Raw genomic sequence first — 23,816 nt, forward strand, 5'->3', positions numbered from 1 at the left:
GTCTTAGAATAAGAAGGTACCCATTTAAAACAGATGAGGAGGAATTTCTTTAGCCAGAGCGATGTGGATTTGTGGAATTCATTGCCACATACATCTGTGGAGGCCAGATCATTGGAGTTTAAGAGGGGGATTGGTAGATATCTAATTATTCAAGGGATATGGGAAAAAGGCTGGAACTTGGAACTACTGTAGTTGTGAGAACTAGCTCAGAGTGAATTTGCAGAACAGACAGAAGGGCCAAATGGCCTACTTCTGTTCCTTTTTTCTTGTGATCTTCAGAAGAAGATTGATTTCAATTTTGGCTCTTATCCATGACTCTCATCTCTATGCACTAGGCACAGCTTGATTCAATTTAAAGTGGTGTATAGAGTACATTTTTCTAAAATTAAGCTCGCTTGAATCTCCCCAGATATCAACTCATTGTCTGACAAATGTAAAACAGTTGAAGCCTCTTTGATATCTATGTTTTGGTTTTGTCCTGATTTATCAGAATATTGGACAGCTATTTTCAGAACATTTTCAGCCATTTTTGGGATCAATCTAGATCCATGTCCATTGATTGCAATGTTTGGGTTCTCCAGTGATGTAAATGTATATTTAATGTCTAATCAAAAAAAGGTCTTAACATTTACTACATTACTGGCTAGAAAATGGAAAGGGGACTTGCTACCCACCCATAGACAGTGGTCACTGGATATTATGTCCTTTCTCAGTTTGGAAAATATCAGATATTTTTATGAAGATTAAGATCTCTTTCATTAAGACTTGGGGTTCATTTATAGCTTACTTTCATAATTGGAATGATCAAGGTGTAGCGATACAGTTAATGGGCATGTTTCGTGGGATCTCTGGAGGCTGATGCTTGATTTCAAGTCTGCTTGAATACCAATTTCAACCTTGTTTGGTGGATGGGGTTAGATCTTTTTTTCCCTTTTTCTTTTATTTACTATTCACTCTATGTTTAGATATTATTTCTATATGATATAACAATCCAAATATATATTCTATTAAATTTATATGGACTTGTATGATTGTATGATAAAATTCAATAAAAATACCATTGTCTTGGTGACTTTCTGTTGCTGCTTCTCTATGATGTAACATTGGGTAAACATTGTTGTTTGGAATTTCACTCCAATCATTTTTGCACTCTACAATTAGGTCCTACTTTCATGAACATTTGAAGAAAAAGTTACCATCCATTAATCCAAGTGCTCTTCAAACATTGGATTGTTTAATGCAAGAGATTCAAAATACTGGTCAGGCAGATCCTGAAATTCTGAAGAATTGTGAGGTTGGTCATTCTGGAAATTATTTTTTTTAAACTATGAATAAATGTACCACTGGATATGTTTGAAAGTCAGATTAGCTGAGGTTTTATTCATGAGCTGCTCTGATTTGTAATTGTTTTAACATGATGGATCATGCTTTTTCTACTTTATCTTTTCATTGCAGAATTTAAATGTTTTGTGTTTTTAAAAAAAACACTTCAATTTATTATGCTGTAAAGACACATTTTAAAATCAAACCTTAAGTTGGTTCCTTTAACTTTGTTCTGAAATTTTCACACTTATCTTTTAGCTTTGTAGGGGATGGGGAAGGTAAACTATTTTAAATTTTGATGTCAGTTGTCCATTTGCACTCAAAATTATTTACTGATGCAGGGTTATAGTAGGAATGGAAAAAAACATGTACTTTAAATTTTGGCATACAAGTCATGAAACCCAAAAAAACTCAAAAAAATGGGGGGGGGGGGGGGGCTCAACTGATATGCCAGATATACTTTTGAGACCTTAAATTCAGTTCAAAATCCAATCCATGGTGATCTGGCATATCAGCTGACCCAAGAAAAAAGCGATTCGGCATATATGTCAACCTATGAAAAGCAGATTCGGTGTACAAGTCGACCATTGAAAAACAAAACAAAAACTGACTGGGACAGATTTTCATTGAGATTTTTTTTAAACAACACAATTAAAATTCTTCAAAATCACTATATCGTCAGAAAACAACAACACATTTAGACCCTTCAAAATCACTCTCGTTATCAGTGTCTGAGGCAAAGATGGCAGCAAGCACATCCATATTCTCACTGTTTAAACAGTCGTTGTATGAGTCCCAGTGTGTATCTGATGAGGCAGTTACAGCTTCATCGTTGGTGTTCCATAATAAATCATCTTCTGTGCCATCAATTGCATAAATATTGCACTTTTTGAACAATTTTATCAGAGTCTCTACTTTAATTTTGCCCCATGCCTTCAGCACAAAGTTAGACAGCACATCAAGTGATGCAGGATGCATGCCCCACCTTTTGTAAATGACTTTTCTGCTCTCACGCACATGGTCTTTAAATGGCTTGTTCAAGTAAACATCAAGAGGTTGCAGTATAGATGTCAAACCACCCGGGATAACCGCCATGTAAGTATTATGTAGAGCAAATCTACTTTTAGTATTCTCAGTTAAGTGGCTACGAAACATATCCAAGACCAGCAAACTCCGTTCTTTGCATAAACTGTCTGGCTGCTTGTTCCACACATTGTCTCTCCATAGTTTTACACCATTTTCATCTATCCATCGTTTTTTTATGAAAATGTACAAGAATACTTGCATGGAATTTTATTTTGGGTTTAATTTTGCATTTGAAGATTACTGTAGGTCTTCATCGCATTGGCCATGCATGATAACACCATGGTAAACCTATTCCTTTCATGGTCTGTACTTCTGGTTTGCACAGTTTTAACACCTTTCTATTCCACTGTTCTATTGTCTATCATGTCAAAATTCATGAGCGTTTCGTCCATATTTTTGATATTTGCCAAAGAAAACTTTGTTTCTGCCAATTATGAATAATAAACTGGTGAAAACTTAAACTTTATGATCAAGATCTTTTGGTAGTTTCTGTGCAATACCAGATTTTTCCTGTTTATGAAATGGTTGCACCAGCTACTGTAGCCTCAAATCTTTACTGAGGTCTGAGTACGACTTTGCCCACTGCAGTGTAAATATTATTATTTTATTTTGGCTTACTATGTAGCAGTCTTGCCTTTGATCACATACTCATTCTGCAACATAATTTTCCAACCCTGGCCAATGAGTGATTCCTTTTCTCAACAAACATTGCCCTTTTGGTATTTTTCTTAAAGTCTCTTCTTTCTTCTTCCAATCTCTTACCAACTTCTATATGTTGATGAACCCTCCATGATAGCAATCATCTCCAGCCAATGGCCAGCAGATCAATCTGCACGGTCTAGGGGAGTCAACGTATACACTAGTCAATGGCCCATCTCAGGCATCTCAATCTTTGGGGGTCAACTTGTATGCTGATCAATAGGGCAACTCAGGCATCCAGAAAATGTGGGTCGACTTGTACACCGGATGCATCATAAAACCCTTAAAATAAGACTGAAAAATGGGGTTGACATATGCCAGTTGACTTGTACGCTGAAATATACAGTATTTTCCTTAAAAACCAGGCACCTTTGATATGACAGTAGATGTAGCAGCCAGTTTGCACATAGAAAAATTCCACAAAACTGCAATTGATAAGAAGGATCACTTATCACACTTTGATATCATTTGAAACCTTAGGCTTAGAATTTTGCCAATTTTTCTGCTCTTTCATAAGAAATGATTATTTTTATGTTTATCCACCCACCTGAACAGAGAGTTAGGGCCAGGGTAATGTTCCACCCATAAGTCAATGTTTCGAACATTAAAGCACTAAAATACTTCCTCTTTAATGTACTTACTGTAAGTTATGGAATTAAATTGAACCTGCAATCCCTAACTCCGAGGCTTTCAATTAGTCAAGACCTCTAGCATCACCTCCCAAAGAACATAATGTGCATTGCTGAGTGTTACAGAGTTTTGTAAATGTATTGGTGAGGTTAATTATTGCATCGAATTAAATAAGTACTGATGAAGATAACGTGCACTTTTTTGTGAATTGTCAGGTCAGGTGGTTGCAGCTCTTTAAACTGGTGGAGAAACAATACCAAGACCAGATATTGTCTCAACAGGACCAATATCAATGTCAGATTCAAGTGAGTAAAGTGTATATTATTGCATTTTGCTGACTATGTAAAGCTTATTAAAGTCAAGAAAGTCCTCACTGCTCAATGGAGTTTGATCCACATTGAACACAAACAGTTAACATGAAGAACTTTTAGATCAGCTGTAGTATGCATGCAGGAAAATCTTGTACAATGAGGTACCCAGAGGATTTTCGTCATGCCAATTAAATTTTCTTTTTTTTTCTCTTCTACTTTGTGGTCTTGTTTGATTGCAGTTTGTAATTGAATTCAGAATCTGGAGAACTTTAATGGGTAAACCTGTCTTCCTATCTCAATTCTGGTAATCTCACTTGTTTTCTAAACAAAATATATGTACTATTTGATGAGGGTTCATAATTTGTCATAACTTCTTATTTACAACAATGTCATTTTTCTACATTTGCCAAGAAGAGAGCAGCTTACTCCCTCCATACCAGATGTTTGACATGTGTACAGCAGGCTAGACTATACCAAAGGAAAGAGAAAAGCCAAGCCTCAGATGGAAATGTCTCGTTCTGATGCAGAGAAAACAAGTTACTTTTAAATTCTAGATGGCTTGCACTACCTCTCCATTGTAATAGGTCGGCTTGGAAGAGGAGAATTAAAGTGGCAGGCATAAAGAATCTTGGGTTGCTTGTGTGGACTAAATGTAGGTGTTCCACAAAACAATCACTCAGTCTGTTTGGTTTCTTCATTGTAAAGGAGGCCACATTATTAGCACTCAATGTCTTTCACTTGACTGGAAGAAATGAATTACTGCTTCACCTGTAAAGACTGACTGAGTTACCAAATGTGGGTAAGGTAAGAGGTGAAAGGTCATTGCCTTTCTGCAGTTGTATGGGAAAATGATGCAAAATGAAGACCCATTCAGGGAGGTTCCTTCAAAAGGAATGGTTCCTTCAAAATGTGGATAGGGGGCCGAGGAGAATTGTATGTTTAGTGATTGGAATTGGTGGAAATAGAGAGGAACGATCCTAAGATTCTGGAGGGGAACTCTACCCATGTGAGGAGATGACAGCAGAGGAAATAGATAAATGTCCTTTGTGATGGAGGTATGTTCATGGTTCAGGAAGTAGGATAATATATTAGAACCTCCTGCGCTGAAAATCTTAACATCATAGCAAATATGAAGGAAACTGAGGAGATGAGAGAATGGATTGGATTGCAAAGGATACAATGGGAGACGAATTCTAGTCAAGATTGGTTTGACACAAACACAGTTCAAGATGGGGAAGTATGATAGTTTATTGCTTTTGGGCACAAATGCTACAGGTGTGATGGAGTTGGAAGTAAGCTGGGGGGAGGGGTTTGCATTTTTGATTAGAGAGAACATCACAGCAGTACTTGGAGAGGATATTCCTGGGGGATTGTCTAGTGAGGCTATAGAAATTAGAAAGGAACACAGGCCCAAATAGTCAGCAGGAACTAGAGAAGTTTAATGTGTAGGGAGATCGCAGATAGATGTAGGAATACTGGAGATGTAATGATTTTAACTTCCCTAATCTGAACTGGGACTATCTTGGTGCTAAGGAGTTGAATGGAGTGGAATTTGTTAGATGTGTTCAGGGAAGTTTTTTCATGCAGTATGTAGCTGACCCTACTAGAGATGGGCCAACAGTTGACTTCCTATTGGAAATGAAGCTGAACAAGTGACTGAGCTATTTGTGGGGCCCACCTTTGGATCAATTACCATTATTCTGCACTATCCACAATACCTCCAATCTTCGTATTATCTGCAAACTTACTGACCCACCTCTCTACTTCTTTGTCCAAGTCATTTATAAAAATCACAGAGAGCAGAGATAGAATACATTCCATCTACTACCACCCTCTGCCTTCTGCAGGCAAGTCAATTCCAAATCCTAGTATCAAGGATCCCAGGTTTTATAACTTTTGAATGACCCTACAATGGAGGACCTTGTCAAATGCCTTACTGCAGTAAAAACCATATACACCACATCTTGCCTTCATCAATTCCCTTTGAAACCTCCTTGAAACACTCATTTAAACTCATGATCTGCACTCACAAAGCCATGCTGAACCCTTACGAGCTTCTCCAAATGCTCATAAATTCTGTCTCTAAGAATCCTCTCCAATAATTTGCCCACCACAATTATAGACTGATTGATCTATAATTTACAGGATTCTTCCCTTGCCTTTCCTAAACACCAGAGGACTACATTTGCCATTCTCCAAAACCCTAGTACATCTCCTGTTGCCAGGGAGGATGAGAAGATCATCACCAGCAATCTCTTCCTTTGCTTCCTGGAGTAACCTGAGGTATATCCAGGAAAATCCATCTGATATTTTTAAGAATATCTATCACTTGATCTTTCCTAACTTTGACATGCTCCAGCACATCAGCTTGTTCTCCACTGACCTCATATTCAAAAAGGTCCCTCTCCCTGGTGACCACTGAAGCAAAGTATTCATTTAAGTCCTCCCCTTCCTTCAGACACGTGTTCCCTAATCGGTCCTACCCTCACTCTAACAATCCTTCTGTTCTTTATTCGTGCGCTGAATGGCTTGGGTTATTCTTAATTCTACTTGCCAAGGCCTTCAAGTTATCCTAATTCCTTTGTTATGTTCCTTCCTTGTTACCATATAATTCTCATGATCCCTTCCTGACTTTTGCTCCTAAACCTTGTGAATGCTTCCTTCTTCTGCTTTTTTTTTTGACAGTAAATTCTGATTTTATTCTATTCTTTTTTAAATTTTTAAAAATTTTTCACACTATGAACCATATTGACCAAAATACACATAAACATTTCCCTCTTGAATATACACAGTGTCATTTTCTCCCCCTTTTCCCCCCTCCTTTCCCTCCCTCCTTCACCCCCCCTCCCCACCCACTCAACGTTCAACATGAGATGCTGGCATTAGCAGAGGACCACAAACCGTGTTTTCTGTTCCGGAAAATCTTCCTTGAGCAGATGCCTGAGGACATACAGGTCCTGCTGGTGGATGAAGACTTTTCCGACCCACGGTGAGTTGCGGCCCATGCGGACATCCTTTGTTGACCAAGTGGGTGAACGAGGCCGCCCTCAGCTAGGTCACCCGCCCAGAGCCCAGTTGGCCACAAGTGGCCCCCAAGCACAAGCCGAAGGAGCACCACCCCACCTGGTGTTTCTGTCATCAGCACTAGGGGGCTCGAGCCCACAAGTGCAGGCAGCCCTCTACCTTTTGGGGAAACGACTCGGCTAGCCGCTGTTAATGGCTGCAGCGGCTGGCCACGCGAGCAGCCTACACGTGACGGATAAGTCCAATGGCTGATGGTTCCTAGTAGATACTGGAGTGGAGCTGAGTGTGCTCCCTCCAACAGCCCTCGAGACCTTCACCTGAGCATGGGACCCTACCTTGCGGGCAGCCAACGGATCCGTCATCAGGACCTTCGGAACTCGAAGAGCGCAGATCCAGATCGGAAAGGACAGGTTCAGCTGGAAGTTCGTGCTGGCCTCTGTGGTCATGGCGCTGTTGGGGGCCGACTTCCTCTGAGCGCACAACCTGTTAGTGGATGTCAAAGGCAAGTGGTTAGTTAATGCCCGCACCTTTCAATCCATCCGCCTGGATGCCACAGACGCAAGCAACCTGGGGATAGCTGCCATCAGCGCTCCCAAGGACGAATACACAAGTATCCTCGATGAGTTCCCCTCCATCCTGCAGCCGCAGTTCACCGCTGCCATGCCTCAACATGGAGCCTACCATCACATCACAACCCGGGGCCCCCCACTTCAAGCCAAAGTCAGGCAATTACCCCCAGAAAAGCTGCTACTGGCCAAAGAAGAATTTTCCTGACTGCAGGAACTGGGAATCGTCCGTAGATCCGACAGCCCCTGGGCCTCCCCCCTTAACATGGTCCCCAAGGCTTCAGGGGGTTGGCGCCCTTGTGGGGACTACCGTTGCCTTAACGATGTGACCACACTGGACCGATATCCCATCTTGCATATTCAGGACTTCTCGGTGAACTTGCACGGTGCCCAAATGTTCTCAAAGGTCGACCTGGTACGGGGCTACCATCAAATCCCAGTTGGATGTTTTCGAATTCTTGCGGATGCCCTTTGGGTTAGAGAATGCGGCCCAAACTTTCCAGCTCCTGATGGACGCAGTGGGCAGAGACTTGGACTTTGTGTTCATCTACCTCGACAACATCCTCATCGCCAGTCGAGACCATGATGAGCACAAGGTCCATCTCTGTGCACTGTTCGCCCGTCTGGCAAAGTTAGGCCTCATGGTCAATGTATCCAAGTGCCAGTTCAACAGGCAGACCCTGCAGTTCTTGGGCCATACCATCTCGGTGGCTGGAGCCGCCCCGGCACCGGAGAAGGTTGCAGCCACATGCCAGTTCCCGAAGCCCACCACCCTCAAGGGCCTGCAGGAGTTCATCGGCATGGTGAACGTCTACCACCGGTTCATCCCCAGGGTGGCCCGCATCATTCGGCCGTTATTCATGCTGATTGCTGTGAAAGACAAAATCCCGGTATGGTCGGATGAGGTGGAGGACACTTTTACTGCAACGAAAGAAGCTCTGGCGAGCGCCACTCTATTAGCTCACCCGCGGCTGAATGCTCACACTGCGCTCTTAGTGGACATGTCGGCCATGGCCGTTGGGGGCATTCTGGAGCAATGGGTCAACCAGTGGCGCCCTCTAGCCTTTTTCAGCACGCACCTCTGTTCTCTGGAACTAAAGTACAGCATCTTCGACAGGGAGCTCCTGGCCCTGTACCTGGCCATTAGGCATTTCCAATATTTCCTGAAGGGCAGACCATTCACCGTGTTCACCGACCATAAGCCACTCACACAAGCCCTCAAGATGGCAAAAGACCCCTGATCAGCTCGCCAGCAGCGGCACCTATCCTATGTGTTGGAATTCAACACCGACATTCAGCACTGGGCAGGTAAAGACAATGTTGTGGCAGATGCACTTTCACGGCCTGCCATCCACAGCCTCGCCCAGCCTGAACTACGGCCAGTTAGCAGAGGCCCAGAGGAAGGACCTGGAAACACAGGCCCTCCGCACCACCATTACAGGACTCCAACTTTGGGACCTCCAGTTGACGGGCAGCCCAGACATGCTGCTCTGCGGTGTTTCTACCAGCTCACCGCGCCCTGTAGTTCAGCCGCAGTGGAGGTCATGGACTTCCAGCGTGATCCACGACTTGGCCCACCCCCTCGGTCAAGACATCGGTTCAGATGGTGGCAGAGTGTTTTGTGTGGCATGGGCTCCGATACAACGGTTCGACTCTGCAGCCAAGAGATTCCAACATATACATGTGGACATCGTGGGTCCCCTGCTGGTGTCCAGGGACACCCGCTACTTGTTGATGGTGGTCGACCAACTGACAAAGGTGGCCGGAAGCCATTCCGCTGAAAGACACTTCTGCCGAGACGTGCGCCAGGAACTTACTCGCTCACTGGATCGTCAGCGACAGAGGTTCCCAATTCACGTCTGCCCTCTGGGCGCAAGTGGCAAGCCTTTTGGGGGTCAAGCTCCACCACACCACGGCATATCACCTCAAGCCAATGCCTAGTGGAGCGATTCCACCGACACCTTAAGTTGGCCCTCATGCCTCGCCTCACCAGCCCCATTTGGGTGGATGAGTTGCCCTGGGTTCTGCTCGGCATCAGGACGGCCCCGAAGGAGGATCTGCAGGTATCATCCTTGGAGTTGGTTCATGGCGCGCCATTGTCACTACCCAGAGAGTTTTTCAGCCCAGACACGGACAATCCGACCTTATTGGCAGACCTTATGAGTAAGCTTGCCTTACTATCCCCCACCTCTGTCCCACCTGCCCAAGGAACTGGATGCAGCCGAGTACGTTTTTGTCCGGCGAGGTTTGCATAGCGTGCCCTTATGAAGGCACCTACAGAGTCCTGCAGCAATTGGGCAAGACTTTCACTTTCAACATTGGGGGAAAAGGAGAACTATTCAAGGTGGTGCACCTGGACCTCAGTCAGCCAGTTCAAACGGCCCAACTTAAGCACTGAGGCTGGCTGCCCAAGCGACGAGACATGTGAGCTGGTTCTGGGGGGGTGGGGGGGTTGTGTGGTGGCGCATATACTCGTAGTGAACTGGCCCCGCGGGGCAGCTGTGAGTACATGGCGCCATTGGGGGACCTCCTTGCTTCATGGTTTGAATTGAGCGCATGCCTCAGGCAGCATGATGACATCACCGCCTGCGCGGGGCGGAGCTCACACTGCCCTTAATGGGGCGCGCAAGGGTTTTGAATTAAACTGTCATTGAAACCCCCAACGAGGTGGTTGAGAGTCTCTTTCCTCGTAGCTGCCGCTACATCCTGTTCATAAATGATATGCATAGCATTCTTCTGAGAAAGCAGATCTCTGCTGCATTGATTTTTTTCCATTGCATTTGCGATGGTCCATGACTCGCACCCATACATTAATATAGGAAGAATGCAGCATCTGAGAATTCTCAGGCAGATGTAAATTGCTATTTTCTTGTTTGTTAGGATGTTTCTCATTTCTATAAATGCTGTTCTTGCTTTATTAACAATGGCGTGAAGCAAGGCTGTGTTCTGGCACCAACCCTCTTTTCAATCTTCTTCAGCATGATGCTGAACCAAGCCATGAAAGACCCCAACAATGAAGACGCTGTTTACATCCGGTACCGCACGGATGGCAGTCTCTTCAATCTGAGGCGCCTGCAAGCTCACACCAAGACACAAGAGAAACTTGTCCGTGAACTACTCTTTGCAGACGATGCCGCTTTAGTTGCCCATTCAGAGCCAGCTCTTCAGCGCTTGACGTCCTGCTTTGCGGAAACTGCCAAAATGTTTGGCCTGGAAGTCAGCCTGAAGAAAACTGAGGTCCTCCATCAGCCAGCTCCCCACCATGATTACCAGCCCCCCCACATCTCCATCGGGCACACAAAACTCAAAACGGTCAACCAGTTTACCTATCTCGGCTGCACCATTTCATCAGATGCAAGGATCGACAATGAGATAGACAACAGACTCGCCAAGGCAAATAGCGCCTTTGGAAGACTACACAAAAGAGTCTGGAAAAACAACCAACTGAAAAACCTCACAAAGATAAGCGTATACAGAGCCGTTGTCATACCCACACTCCTGTTCGGCTCCGAATCATGGGTCCTCTACCGGCACCACCTACGGCTCCTAGAACGCTTCCACCAGCGTTGTCTCCGCTCCATCCTCAACATCCATTGGAGCGCTTACATCCCTAACGTCGAAGTACTCGAGATGGCAGAGGTCGACAGCATCGAGTCCACGCTGCTGAAGATCCAGCTGCGCTGGATGGGTCACGTCTCCAGAATGGAGGACCATCGCCTTCCCAAGATCGTGTTATATGGCGAGCTCTCCACTGGCCACCGTGACAGAGGTGCACCAAAGAAAAGGTACAAGGACTGCCTAAAGAAATCTCTTGGTGCCTGCCACATTGACCACCGCCAGTGGGCTGATATCGCCTCAAACCGTGCATCTTGGCGCCTCACAGTTTGGCGGGCAGCAACCTCCTTTGAAGAAGACCGCAGAGCCTACCTCACTGACAAAAGGCAAAGGAGGAAAAACCCAACACCCAACCCCAACCCACCAATTTTCCCCTGCAACCGCTGTAATCGTGTCTGCCTGTCCCGCATCGGACTTGTCAGCCACAAACGAGCCTGCAGCTGACGTGGACTTTTTACCCCCTCCATAAATCTTCGTCCGCGAAGCCAAGCCAAAGAAGAGGATGTTTCTCATTTCTATAAATGCTGTTCTTGCTTTTATGTCTATTTTGTGTTTGCCATCAGATGTTACCCATGATCCAAGTGTTATGGGCCCAGAGGACCCCAAAACCCAGCAGCAATAGATATTCACCAAGGCAAATGCTTACTTAAACAAAAGTTGCTTTTAATTATCTTTAAACATGAAACCAGGATCAAACTTTAACTTATTACTATTAAGTTAACTTAACCCCTTTCTAATTCTAAGCGCACGTGTATGTAATATGTGTACAAGTTCAATCTCACATCACTTCTCCAAGTTCACTGGTTTCAGGCAATTCTTATACTGTGCACAGAATTTAACATTTCTGAATTTCACCAGGTTTTGGTGCTTGAAAGGTAAATGGTTACCACTCAGGAAGGTTCTTGTCAGTTTTCAGAGACACAAACTGATTCCTTCTGATCAGCCACGTCAGTGTCTTGCTGAAGAAACTGGCCCCATCAGGGTTTTCCAGATGATAACATCTTTCTTTCAAGTCACCACAGAGTTCCTTTTCTGTTTCCCTTATTTCAAGTGAAACATTATACAGCCAGCCATCTCCTCTTGTATGGACCACAAGGGCTTTTACCAGGCTGAACGGAGTACTCACAACCCATCTTCAAAATGGGGTTTTTCCACAAGCTTGTCAGCTTTTTACTTCTAGTCCCTGCTGCTGCTGCTGCACTTTAGAACTGAATTCTCTCTCACTCTCTATCTCAGAAAACCATGTGGCCCTCTTAAAACAGCCAACTTCACTCAGACAGACTGTGGCCCTGGACCTAATCTTCTGAGTTCATTCATCTGCTTTCCAAAACAATAATCCATTACTCCACAGCATGTCCAATTAACACATACTTGTAAAGTCCTCATAGGCATTCTTCAAACTTTCTGCAAAGGCACCATGAGCCTGGATTGTCTGCCTTGAGCAGAGCTCTGTCATTTTAAATGAGATCTGTTTTGAAGTGTTTGTATGTGACCTACACTTTTAAAAAAAATACCTGCCACAATTTATCTCCTATAAAACATATCTATATACAATACAAAATACAACACAATCCGTCACACAAGTTACAAAGTTGTGAACTTGTTTCTGGATTTCATTTCCCAATACGATTCTACAATTTGGAATATCAGGTTTCTTTGATATTACCATTACCCCATTTTTCTTTTTGTTTAAAGTTAGGCCAATTATTTTGCTCTCTGTGCTGATGGTAGATACTAATTTCTGTAAATTTACTTCACTGTTTGCTATCAGTATTGTATCATCTGCATAGCGGGGTTATTGATATTATGTACTCCTATACTTATTCTAGGTAGGTCTCATGATATTTTCACTGAACAGGGAGAACTGGTCTGATGATAGAACACAATGCTGTCTGACTCTTCGCTTTATTGGCTGATATTCACCAATCTTGTTGTCTATCTGTATGGCTGCATGTTGTTACCAGCAGAGATTCCTGATTATTCTTAGATCTTTTCCGTTGATATTAATATCTTTTCATGATGACTTGGTGTTTGTGCAGGTACTCCCCAGTTTGCGATCTGTGTGACTTGTGTCCATCCACACATACAACCAAATTTTTTTTTAAATTTTGAAGAAAAAATATAAAATGTAAATGGATTATATTGTATTTAACAAACTAAAAAACAGGGATAGAGGGCATGTAAGAGCCAAAATGTGTGTACTACCTTGTTAGTCAGCATCCTGGGGTCCATAGGCTTGGCACAGCCATCTTGATTCCTATGTGCATGTGCGAGTCTTCAGTTGGCGCATGCATGATGGGATCATGTATTGGAGTTCGGTTGGCACATGCGTGAGAGTTTAGGGCGCAAATTCAATATCATTAGGTTGCTAAACTTTTTCGACTCATGATTTTGTTTTGACTTATGATAGATTTGCTGGAATGTTCACACACACACACACACACACACACACACACACACACACACACACACACACACACACACACACACACACACATTGTATATAAAAATGTTGTATTGTCAGTTTAGTATCTAATTATATTTTCAACCTGCCACTTCTAGCTTATCCAAGATGAAATCAAAGCACTAATTCAGTTACAAAATGAAAATGGCATCAAACATTGCACAGCCCGATTACCATCCTCTTCAAAGCACTTGGATGACTTGACTGCGTCTGATATTGTCAATGGCCATCATATAGAGCATTTGGAATCAAATATACAGTCTGACTGCCACAAAGCAGAGGAACAACTGATAGCTACCAGCAAATATGGTGATAAAGAGAGAACATTTCAAGACAATGTGCAATTGACCTGTGCAAATGGGACTTTTTTACCATATGAACAAAATGATTTTTCATGCCTTGTTACAGTAAATGAGGCAAGTTCAAATACTGCAGTTACTACACAGGCAATGAATGGAAAAGGATCAATTCATTTCCAGCATAACCTACTATCCAGTCTTCCTCAACTGAAAGAAAATGGACATGAATCATTCGACTTTGCCACTGGTAATAAACACTCTTTCAGACTTAAATTTCTAAGTAAACCAATTCAAGACTTGAAGATCAGCCAAGAGGCAAATAGCAATAAATCTGATTTGGAAATTAAAACAGTAACTGAAAGTCATCTTGCCAAACAGAATAAGACCAATAGGTATGTACCAAAGCCTTGAAAAAAATGCTAGAGGTATGATATTGTTAAAGTTGACGCTAAATGTAAAATTTATGTTATATTAATTTTGTCCTTGAAAAATGTTATGTGTCAAATTGAACAGTCAGTATTGAAATGTTTGCTTTTTTTTTAAACAGAACATTCAAATAGACCTTTTCCCTCATGGCTTAGTTTTCATTTTGGTTTCATGGCTTTGTGCTTATAGTATGGAATTTGTTTTTGTTGGTTAAGCCTTTGAGAAGATGGTGGCTATGCTTTTGTACTTCTGCCTGTAAAACACAAAGCCTTGTGAAATGTGCACTCTAATATGATTCTATTGTAAAACAGGGGAATATTATTACGAACTAGCTAACCTTTTAATTATTTTTGGGATGAAAGGGACTTTGTTAGCACGAACACAGGAACAGCAATGGTAAATTCAAAATAGTAGTTTTTATTAAACTATCAATAACATAACATTTGTTACTTATTTCCAGACTTACTTAACTCTAAATTTAACCCCACTATGTGCAAATGTAGGAGTGTAAGAGAGTGTGTGTGTGATTAAAGTCCCATTCTGAAAAGTCAATCTTTAAATGTTAATTTTAGTCTTGCTTGAAGGTCCTAAATTCTCAGTACAGAAATAATTATAAAGCGCTTTGAAACAAATATCTTCAGGCCTCTTTACTCACAATGTGGCTATTTTCTTCCATGATGAATTCACAAACCCAGACAAGGGTTAAACTGCATGCCACACAAAAATGGACCCAGTAGAAATCTGTCCCCTTTTCCTAATAGACAGTGAAATGGTCTTCCTTATTTCAAAAGCCACTGGTTCTGGGTTCCCCTTTTCCCAGGAGTAACACACAACAAAGCACCAATTCTGGTTAATGTAACTCAACCCTGTCTTTCACAAGGTTTCAATCCCTGTGACCATCAGTTTTATTTCTACCAAAATTCTGTTCCTTTTTCAAAACGATTCCATATTCATAACAACTTCTGGCCTCATCTCTGTACAAGAGACTTAAGTGGCTTTGATTAAAAACAGATGGCTTCCTTCAGCAGTTCTTGAATAATTGAGACCCACTTGAAATCCATTTGCTCTGTCTGTCAAAGACACGACTCCGAGAATGAACACTCTTTTCTGAGTACAATGGTGTATCTGTAAATGTGCTGTAGCCTGTGTGTGACCCTGTACTAACCCACAGCTAACTTATTAAGAATACATATATAATGTTTAAACTCTATAATTTACTAAGACATTTTTATAAAAGAAATATAGTTTAACATTAAATTAAAAGTTAACACAAATCTGTTACAGTATGAATTCATTGTTGGCTATTTTTAATGAGATAATTGTTGTCAGGCTCAAATTGGACACCACAAAGTGTCTCCATTTGCTGTGATTCCCATCTAGGAATTTGCTTTTCTGATTGTGATTGAATGATGTCCAATTATAAAATGCAGTCTACTTGTAATATATGCGGGTTTAGCTGAGATTCTTCCCTTTTGGAGTGAAGGGCAAGGCAGGTAGGATGAAATAACCCTGATCATTGAGGGATATTGAGGCTCTGGTCAGGAGAAAGGAGGCATATGTTAAATATAGGAAGCTGGAATCAAGGGAATCCCAAGATCAATAAAAGGTACGTTGGAGTACAAAAGAAGGAAATCAGAAGGGCAAAAAGAAGGCATGGTGAGGTAGTAAATTGGATTTGACATTGACCTATCAAAGAAGACAGAGGTAGTGGATGATTACCTCTCTGATTAGAGGCCTGTGACTAGTGATGTCCCTCAAGGATCAGTGCAGGGTACTCTCAACAGCCATCTTCTATAAACCCATCGACTCCCACAGCTACCTCTACTGCACATCTTCCCACCCTGTCCCCTGTAAGGATTTCATTCCATTCTCTCAATTTCTCTATTGCATCTGCACCAAGGATGAGGACTTCCATGCTAGATTATCAGAGATGTCCCTTTTCTTCAAACAACGTGGCTTTCCCTCCACCACTATCAACCCTGGCCCCATCCACCCCCATACTCAACAAGGACAGAATTCCTCTTGTCCTCACCTACCACCACATCAACCTCAGCATCCAACACATCCATCTCTGCCATTTCCACCACCTACTATGTGATCCCACCACTAGTCACATATTCTTTCCTCCCCTCTCCGCAGGGACTGCGCCCACCATGACTCCCTTGTCCACTCCTCTCCACCAATCGCCCCCTTGGGACCTACCCCTGTGACCACAGGAGATGCTCCATATGCGCCCACTCCACTTCCCTCAACACTATTCAGGGTCCCAAACTGTCCTTTTAAGTGAAGCAACTGTTCACTTGTGAATCTGCAGGGGTCATCTACTGCTCTACATTGGAGAGGGGAATGCAGACTGAGAGATTGGTTTGTTGAGCACCTCAGCTATGTCCACCACAATAGCGTGGATCTCCCAGTGGCCATCCTTTTCAGTTTTCCACCCCATTCCCTTGATGACATGTCTGACCACCCGTAAATTGGAGGAACAGCGCCTCATCATCTGACTGGCACCCTCTAACCAGATGGCCTTAATATTGACTTCTCTGGCTTTTGTTAAACTCCATCCACTTGCTTCTCCGTTGTTTCTCCATTGCCCGTCTCCTTTTGCACAGACATGATAAATTCCACTGAGACCTTTATCACATCTAATTAACACCTTTTGTTGGTCTGGATTCCTCCCCCATTGTTTGAATTCTGAGACTTTCTGATGTATCCTGTTTCTGCTTTTTCTGATTTTTTTTTCCTTGAAGAAGGGGCTCAGGCCCAAAATGTCACCAATATATCTTTGTCTCCTTTAGATGCTGAAAAGACCAGCTGAGTTCCTCCAGCATTTTGGTTCTTTTTCTACAATCACAGCATTTGCAGCCAATTGTGTTTCTCCCATTTTTTTGTCATCTAGATGATAATCTGGTAAATTGGATGACAAGTTTGCAGATGACACAAAGATTGGAGGTGCAGTGGACAGCAAGGAAAGCTTTCAAAATCTGCAAAGGGATCTGGACCAGCTGGAAAAATGGGCAAGTCAAATTTAATGCAGACAAATGTGAGGTTTGGAAGGTTGAATCAAGGTAGCACATGCATGATAAATGGTAGGGCACTGAGGAGTGCAGCCAAACAGATGGATGTTGGAATACAGATACATAATTTCCTTGAAAGTGGCAATACAAGTAAATAGGTTTGTAAAGAGAGCTTTTGGTACATTGGCCTTCATAAATCAATGTATAGAATACAGGACCTGGGATGTTATGTTAAAGTTGTACAAGACATTGGTGAGGCCAAATTTGGAGTATTTTGTGCAGTTTTGGTCAGTTAACTACAGGAAAGATATCAATGATAAAGAAAGAGTGCAGAGAAGATTTATGAGAATGTTGCTGAGTCTTGAGGAACTGAGTTACTGGGAAAGGTTAAACAAGTTAGGACTTTATTCCCTGGAGCATAGAAGAATGAGGAGAGATTTGATAGAGCTGTAGAAAATTATGATGAGTATAGAGAGATTAAATGCAAATAGGCTTTTTTCACTGAGGTTAATTGAGATATAAACCAGAGGACATGGGTTAAAGGTGAAAGGGGAGAAGTTTCAGGGGAACATTGGGGGGGACTTTCTTCACACAAAGTGTGGTGAGCGTATGGAACGAGCTGCTAATTGAATTGGTGAATGCGAGTTCAATTTTAACCTAAAGAAAAATTTGGATGAGTACATGGTTAGGAGGGGTGTGGAGAGGCCCTTTTATAGTGGGGGGAAAAAAAGCAATTATAAAGACAGATATTCTTTTTCTTTAAATCACTTCACTTACCTCTATAAAAGGTATGAAGGAGGACTGACAGGTCCTACCCCCCATCTGCCTGGGGGGTAGGCTCAGGTGGAGTGAAGTTGCTCCACCTCCTCTGTAAAAGGAATGTGGCTCCAAAGGGGAAGGCTGATGACGTAGCAATGACATCATCAGCCCGCAACCCAGGAGCGCAAATTTAAAAAATCCCATATGGTTAATACTAGCTATTAGGTTGCACAGGATATCTGCCCAAGTCCAAAGACTGGATGGACTCTTCCCTGTTCTTCTGTCACCATTTTCAAGTATAGGCTGCTTTCCCTTCTCGGTGCATATGTTTGAAGTCATGGTGGAGGGTGGTGCTTCTGCACCACTTACCCCACCCTCTTTCAGCTCTGGAAGGCGGCTTCCAACTCAGCTCTGTATAAAGGCACTGCAGGATCCACATTATAGATTGTCACCATAAAAGGTAGATTTGCCTTTTTTTAAAAACTTGAGCTGGCTATAATGTGGGATTTCAGCATAAAAAGGGCTAGTGACTCGGTTCAAGTCAGTGGGACTTGGTAGGATGATAGTTTCGCATAGACCTGAAAGGCCGAAGGGTCTGTTTTCTGTGCTGTAATGTTTCATGGTTCCAACACCACAGCACAGAAACAGAACCATGTAGTCAGTGCTGAAATATTATTCTCTATATCTCTCCCATCCATGTATCTGTCCAAATTTTCATTAAAGGTTGAAAGAGAATTCTGAGATTTTACAAGTATTTTTTAAAAAAAATTAACTAGCAAAGAATAGATCACCTTAGTTTGTCCTCCCAAGTGTAACACCTTGCATTAAGTTCCATCTGCCATTTTGTAGCCAATTTTTTGAGCTGGTATAGATCCTGCTACAAGCTATGAAAACCTTCCTTACTGTCCTATACACCTATAATCGTAGTGTCATTTGTAAATTTGCTGATCCAATTTACCACATTATCATTCTTATTATTGATGTAGATGACAACAATGATCCCTGAAGCACTAGTCACGGTCAGAAAGGCAATCATCAACTACACTCTCTGGCTTCTCCCACCACGCCCATGCCTATTTCAGTTTACTACCTCATGGTGAAGAACGAGAGGGGGATGTAGTTTGGGCAGTGAGGCAGCAGTAAGCCTCACTAGCCACAATTTTTGTTATTTGCTACAGTGATCCTGTCTGATTTTGGGATTATAGCGGAGAATCAAATAGTCAGACAACTACAATGTTATGTTTGCTTGGGTAACAGAAATTTGAACATTACAGAATTCACAAATCATTCTCTATAAATTTGAGGTATGGAATAAAATACACCCTCATGAAATTTGAGGAAAAATGTAAATCAACACTTTTTTCAATTCCTGATTCTTGATATTTGAACAGATGATGTGACTTTGTGTTAAAACAAATCATGGATGTCCCATTTTCTCATAATGCAAACACCCCCCCCCTCCAAAATGTGAGGTTGCCTATATTGTACTACATTGTAAGTTGATATGGAAACAAGGGGCCTAGTTTTATATGTATCCCAAGCTAATTTGTGTAAATACAACATTAAACTTATTTTAATTTTTTTTTCCAAGTTGGACATCTTGGGGACAAAAAGTTAAACAGAAAAATTGGAAATCAAAATCTGGAAAGGGAGTTACATCAGACAGAATGCAATCACATGGAACTGGACAGCTACCAGAAGATGTAAGTGTTCTGACAATATCAATTCCATTTCTCTCATTTTCTCTGGGTATCTATAACATTTGTCTTTGTTATTACCTTTTTACAGCTTGAAAAAGATTGCTTCCAATATTCCTTTTAATTTAATGCTGTTTTGATGTTTTGCAATTCCAACATACTTGCTTCACAATAAACATAATCCTGTTGATGAAATCTTAACATTTTTCTTTTAGTTGCTTTTCTCTGTTTCATGTTGGAGTGACATGATCCATGAAAGCTTACCAACACTGAGTAAGAAGCCAAATAAATAAGGTTGCAAATCAGGCATTTGCATTTGGAAAATATCTTCCCTTTCTGAAGAATTTTGAAATTATCTTTTACAAATATAGCTTGCAAAGCATTATCCTTGTGTATTGAAGGCAAATGACTACTTAATAAAGGGGGCCTGGGAAGAATTTTAAAAAATTTAGAGATACAGCATGGTAACAGGCCTTTCTATTTAAAAAAAAAGGCCCACTGCTGCTCAAAGACTCCCATGTGACCAATTGACCTAATAATCATGTACAATGCCATTCGTAATGTTTGGGACAAAGACTTTCTTCCATTATTTGCCCCTGTGGTCCACAGATATAAATTTGTAATCAAACATTTCACATGTAATTAAAGTGCACATTCCAAATTTATTCAATTATTTGCATACATTTTGGTTTGACCATGTAGAAATTACAGGACTTTTTAGATATACTCCCCTCATTTCAGGGCATCATAATGTTTGGGACATTTGGCTTCACAGGTGTTTGTGAGTATTTGGGTATGTTTCTCAGGTGTTTGTGAATACTCGGGTATGTTTAATTGCTTCATTGAAGCAGGTACAAGAGTGCTTGGTTTACTTCTAAGCTTTTTAATCACTTTTGGAGTCTGAATTTGCCATTTTTCAACATGAGGACTAGAGTTGTGGTAATGAAAGTCAAAGAAGCGATTGAGGCTGAAAAACAAGAATAAAACAGTAAGAGACATCGCCCAAACTTTAGGATTACCAAAATCAACAGTTTAGAACATCATTAAGAAGAAAGAGCATACTGGTGAACTCAGTAATTACAAAGGGATTGATATTCCAAGGAAGACCTCCACAGAAACAGATTACAGTTTGCCAAGAAGTATTTAAAAAAAGTCTGCAGAATTCTGGGAAAAGGTCTTGTGGACAGATGAGACCAAGATTAACCTGTATCAGAGTGATGGAAAGAGCAAAGTGTGGAGGTTTAAGAACTACCCAAGGACCAAAGCATACTACTTGTGCCATGGTTTGCATTTTGCAGTGTAGCCTCTGTATTTCTCTTCATGAAGTCTTCTGTGGACAATCATTGACATTTCCATAACTCCCTCCTGAAGAGTGTTTGTGATCTGTTGGGCATGCGTTTGGGGATTTTCCTTCATTATGATGTGAATTATTTTGTCATCAGCAATGGAGGTGTTCCTTGGAATACCAGTTCTTTGTGATTACTGTGTTCACTAGTACACTCTTTCATCTTAATAATGTTTCAAACGTTGATTTTGGTAATCTTAATGATTGGGTGATGTCTCTTACTGTTTTATTCTTGTTTTACAGCCTCATAATGGCTTCTTTGACTTTCATTGGCACAACTCTGGTCTTCATGTTGAAAAATTGCCACTACAGACTCCAAAGGTGATAAAAAGCTTAGAAGCAAGCCTAGCTCCCTTATACCTGCACCAATGAAGCAATTAAACATACCTGAGTACTTACAAACACCTGTGAAGCCAAATGTCCCAAACATTATGGTGCCCTGAAATGAGGGGACTATGTCTCAAAAGTGTTGTAATGTCTACGTGGTCAAACCAAAATGTATGCAAATAACTTTGAATAAAATCTGGAATATGCATTTTAATTACACGTGAATTTTTTTATTACAAATTTTAAACTGTGGAGCACAGGGCAAATAAAGGAAAAACGTGCCTTTGTCTCAAATATTAGGGAGGGAATCGGAGGGTTCAGAGGAAACCTACGTGGTCACGGGAAGAACCAACAAACTCCTTACACAGTGATGGATTTGAACCCGGGTTGTTTGCATCGTAATATTGTTGTGCTAACTGCTATGTAAACTGTGCTGTCCATTGATTCACTTATTAGTTACTGTGGTTGTCATTGATTGGTGTTGGTTACTCCTCAGAAACATTAAACACAGTTATTTACCAATTCGTTTTGATTAGGTTTATCAATAAATATTTAGCTTCAGGGAGACGCAGAATTGAAGGCTTTCTGTTTAACATCTATTCTCCATCAATTGTTGATTTTTTAATCAAAGAAAATTAGTTTTTCTTTGGAAAAAAAATATTTTTCATAAGTTCCTTTTTATTTTGCACAATTGAACTCAAAAATGCTTAAATCTGACGCCAGCAGAGTAGTTGTTCAAAAAGACTTAATGCTCTATTCAGTGGGCATGTTTATATGGGCAATAATTGCAATTCATGGTTTGCAGGGAAAGACACGAGAAAGAATAATATTTAAGAAATTTAAAATTACTTTATGAATATCTTTGTGCAGAACAGAGCTTTATATATTTTTTTCACTTTTCAGGTTCATTTGACAACTGCATGTTCCTCTCCCAACTACTCCTTCTACCTCAGCAGACCTTCCAGCAGTCCAAATTCTTTGATCTCCAATGTTTCAGGTAGATACAAGCTTGAGCATCTGTGATAACTTGACTTTTACCTCTGGTTATTTTTATAATATGCTCTTGTACATTTCTACATTAGCTTGAATGATTGGGAACTAAAATATTTCCCTGTGTAATCATGAACTCTTTTCTGGGTACTCCCAATTTTCTGACTCTGCTTTGTATAGCTCAGAGTAGAGTGACACATAGTGAGGACTTTGGTTTATGATTTTTCCAGTCCAGTAGTATAACTATTCAATTACTATGAGGTTAAATTTTATTAGGAGTCTGTTGGTTTTAACTTGAGAATTTTCCTATGAATACAGTAATTCTCTATACATTGGAAAGAAAGTTATAATTATCCAGTGAACAAGAGGCAATCAGTAACTTTTTATTATCTCAGTCCTATCCCAAATTGTTGTATTACAATTAATCATAATTTTGTACATTATTCCTATCACTGTATCAAAATGTACTATTGTGGTGCTTGCAGGAGCTGAAGGAAATCACTGCTGCCACACCGAAGGTCATTAACAACCGTTTTTATTCAAATTCAGCACGTCCCTTTAAGGGCAACATGAGCTCAGTCACCTGGTGCATTGTGACGTCATAATCGCTTCCCAGGGTGCGCGCTAGAAGGGATGCTGGAGTCAGAAAGAAATCTCTGACGACGCTATTTCCCCATGGCTGCCCCGCCACGTGGCGATACAAGCGGGGCCGATTCGTCATGAGGATGTGTGCCGCCACACTATTATCAATTATAACAAATCCAGTGTGGCCTTCTTCATCTGCTTGAGCTTTTGAGATAGTTGAGCAGACTTCCATAAAGTCTCTCCACATTCCAGATAGAACCGCCGACATGAAACACTAAGAACTTCAGATACTGGAAATGTGAAATAATAGCAGCAAATCCTGGAAATGCATGGTTGATGAGGAGGCATGTATAGAGGGAAATAAGAAGTTTATGGTTCAGATCAGTGACCTTTCTTCAGAAAGGTCATCAGGCTGAAATATTCTCTTTCAATCTTTCCAATGCTGTTTGAATTGCTGAGTAGGTTTAGAATTCTGCTTATGATATGTGACTGCACTTGCCTGATCTATTCATACCTACGTAGCTGCAATATGGGATTCATTAGCTATGATCTCTCTTTCTTTTTCAATATTTTTATTAACATTGAAATTTCACATCCAAAAATAGAGATTACATATGTTAACATTAAAAAAGATACATTATACTTAAATCATATCA

At 41.3% G+C, this 23,816-nt stretch overlaps 1 protein-coding gene across 5 annotated transcripts in view; it reads left to right on the forward strand.

The window, feature by feature from the left end:
* LOC138761423 (M-phase phosphoprotein 9) overlaps positions 1-23,816 on the forward strand; it is a 226,391-nt gene that overhangs the window by 26,570 nt on the left and 176,005 nt on the right. For all 5 annotated transcript variants that reach the window (XR_011356317.1, XM_069933516.1, XM_069933517.1 and 2 more), the window contains exons 2-6: positions 1,162-1,294; positions 3,954-4,043; positions 13,817-14,409; positions 19,808-19,919; positions 22,489-22,582. Coding sequence is in view for 4 of the 5 variants with exons in the window: in XM_069933516.1 (XP_069789617.1) it covers positions 1,162-1,294; positions 3,954-4,043; positions 13,817-14,409; positions 19,808-19,919; positions 22,489-22,582 (1,022 nt within the window). In the remaining variant the exon portion in view is untranslated. The remainder of the gene's footprint in view (positions 1-1,161; positions 1,295-3,953; positions 4,044-13,816; positions 14,410-19,807; positions 19,920-22,488; positions 22,583-23,816) is intronic.

This window comes from Narcine bancroftii, chromosome 4 (genome assembly GCF_036971445.1).
Source record: "Narcine bancroftii isolate sNarBan1 chromosome 4, sNarBan1.hap1, whole genome shotgun sequence".
Lineage (NCBI taxonomy): Eukaryota > Metazoa > Chordata > Chondrichthyes > Torpediniformes > Narcinidae > Narcine > Narcine bancroftii.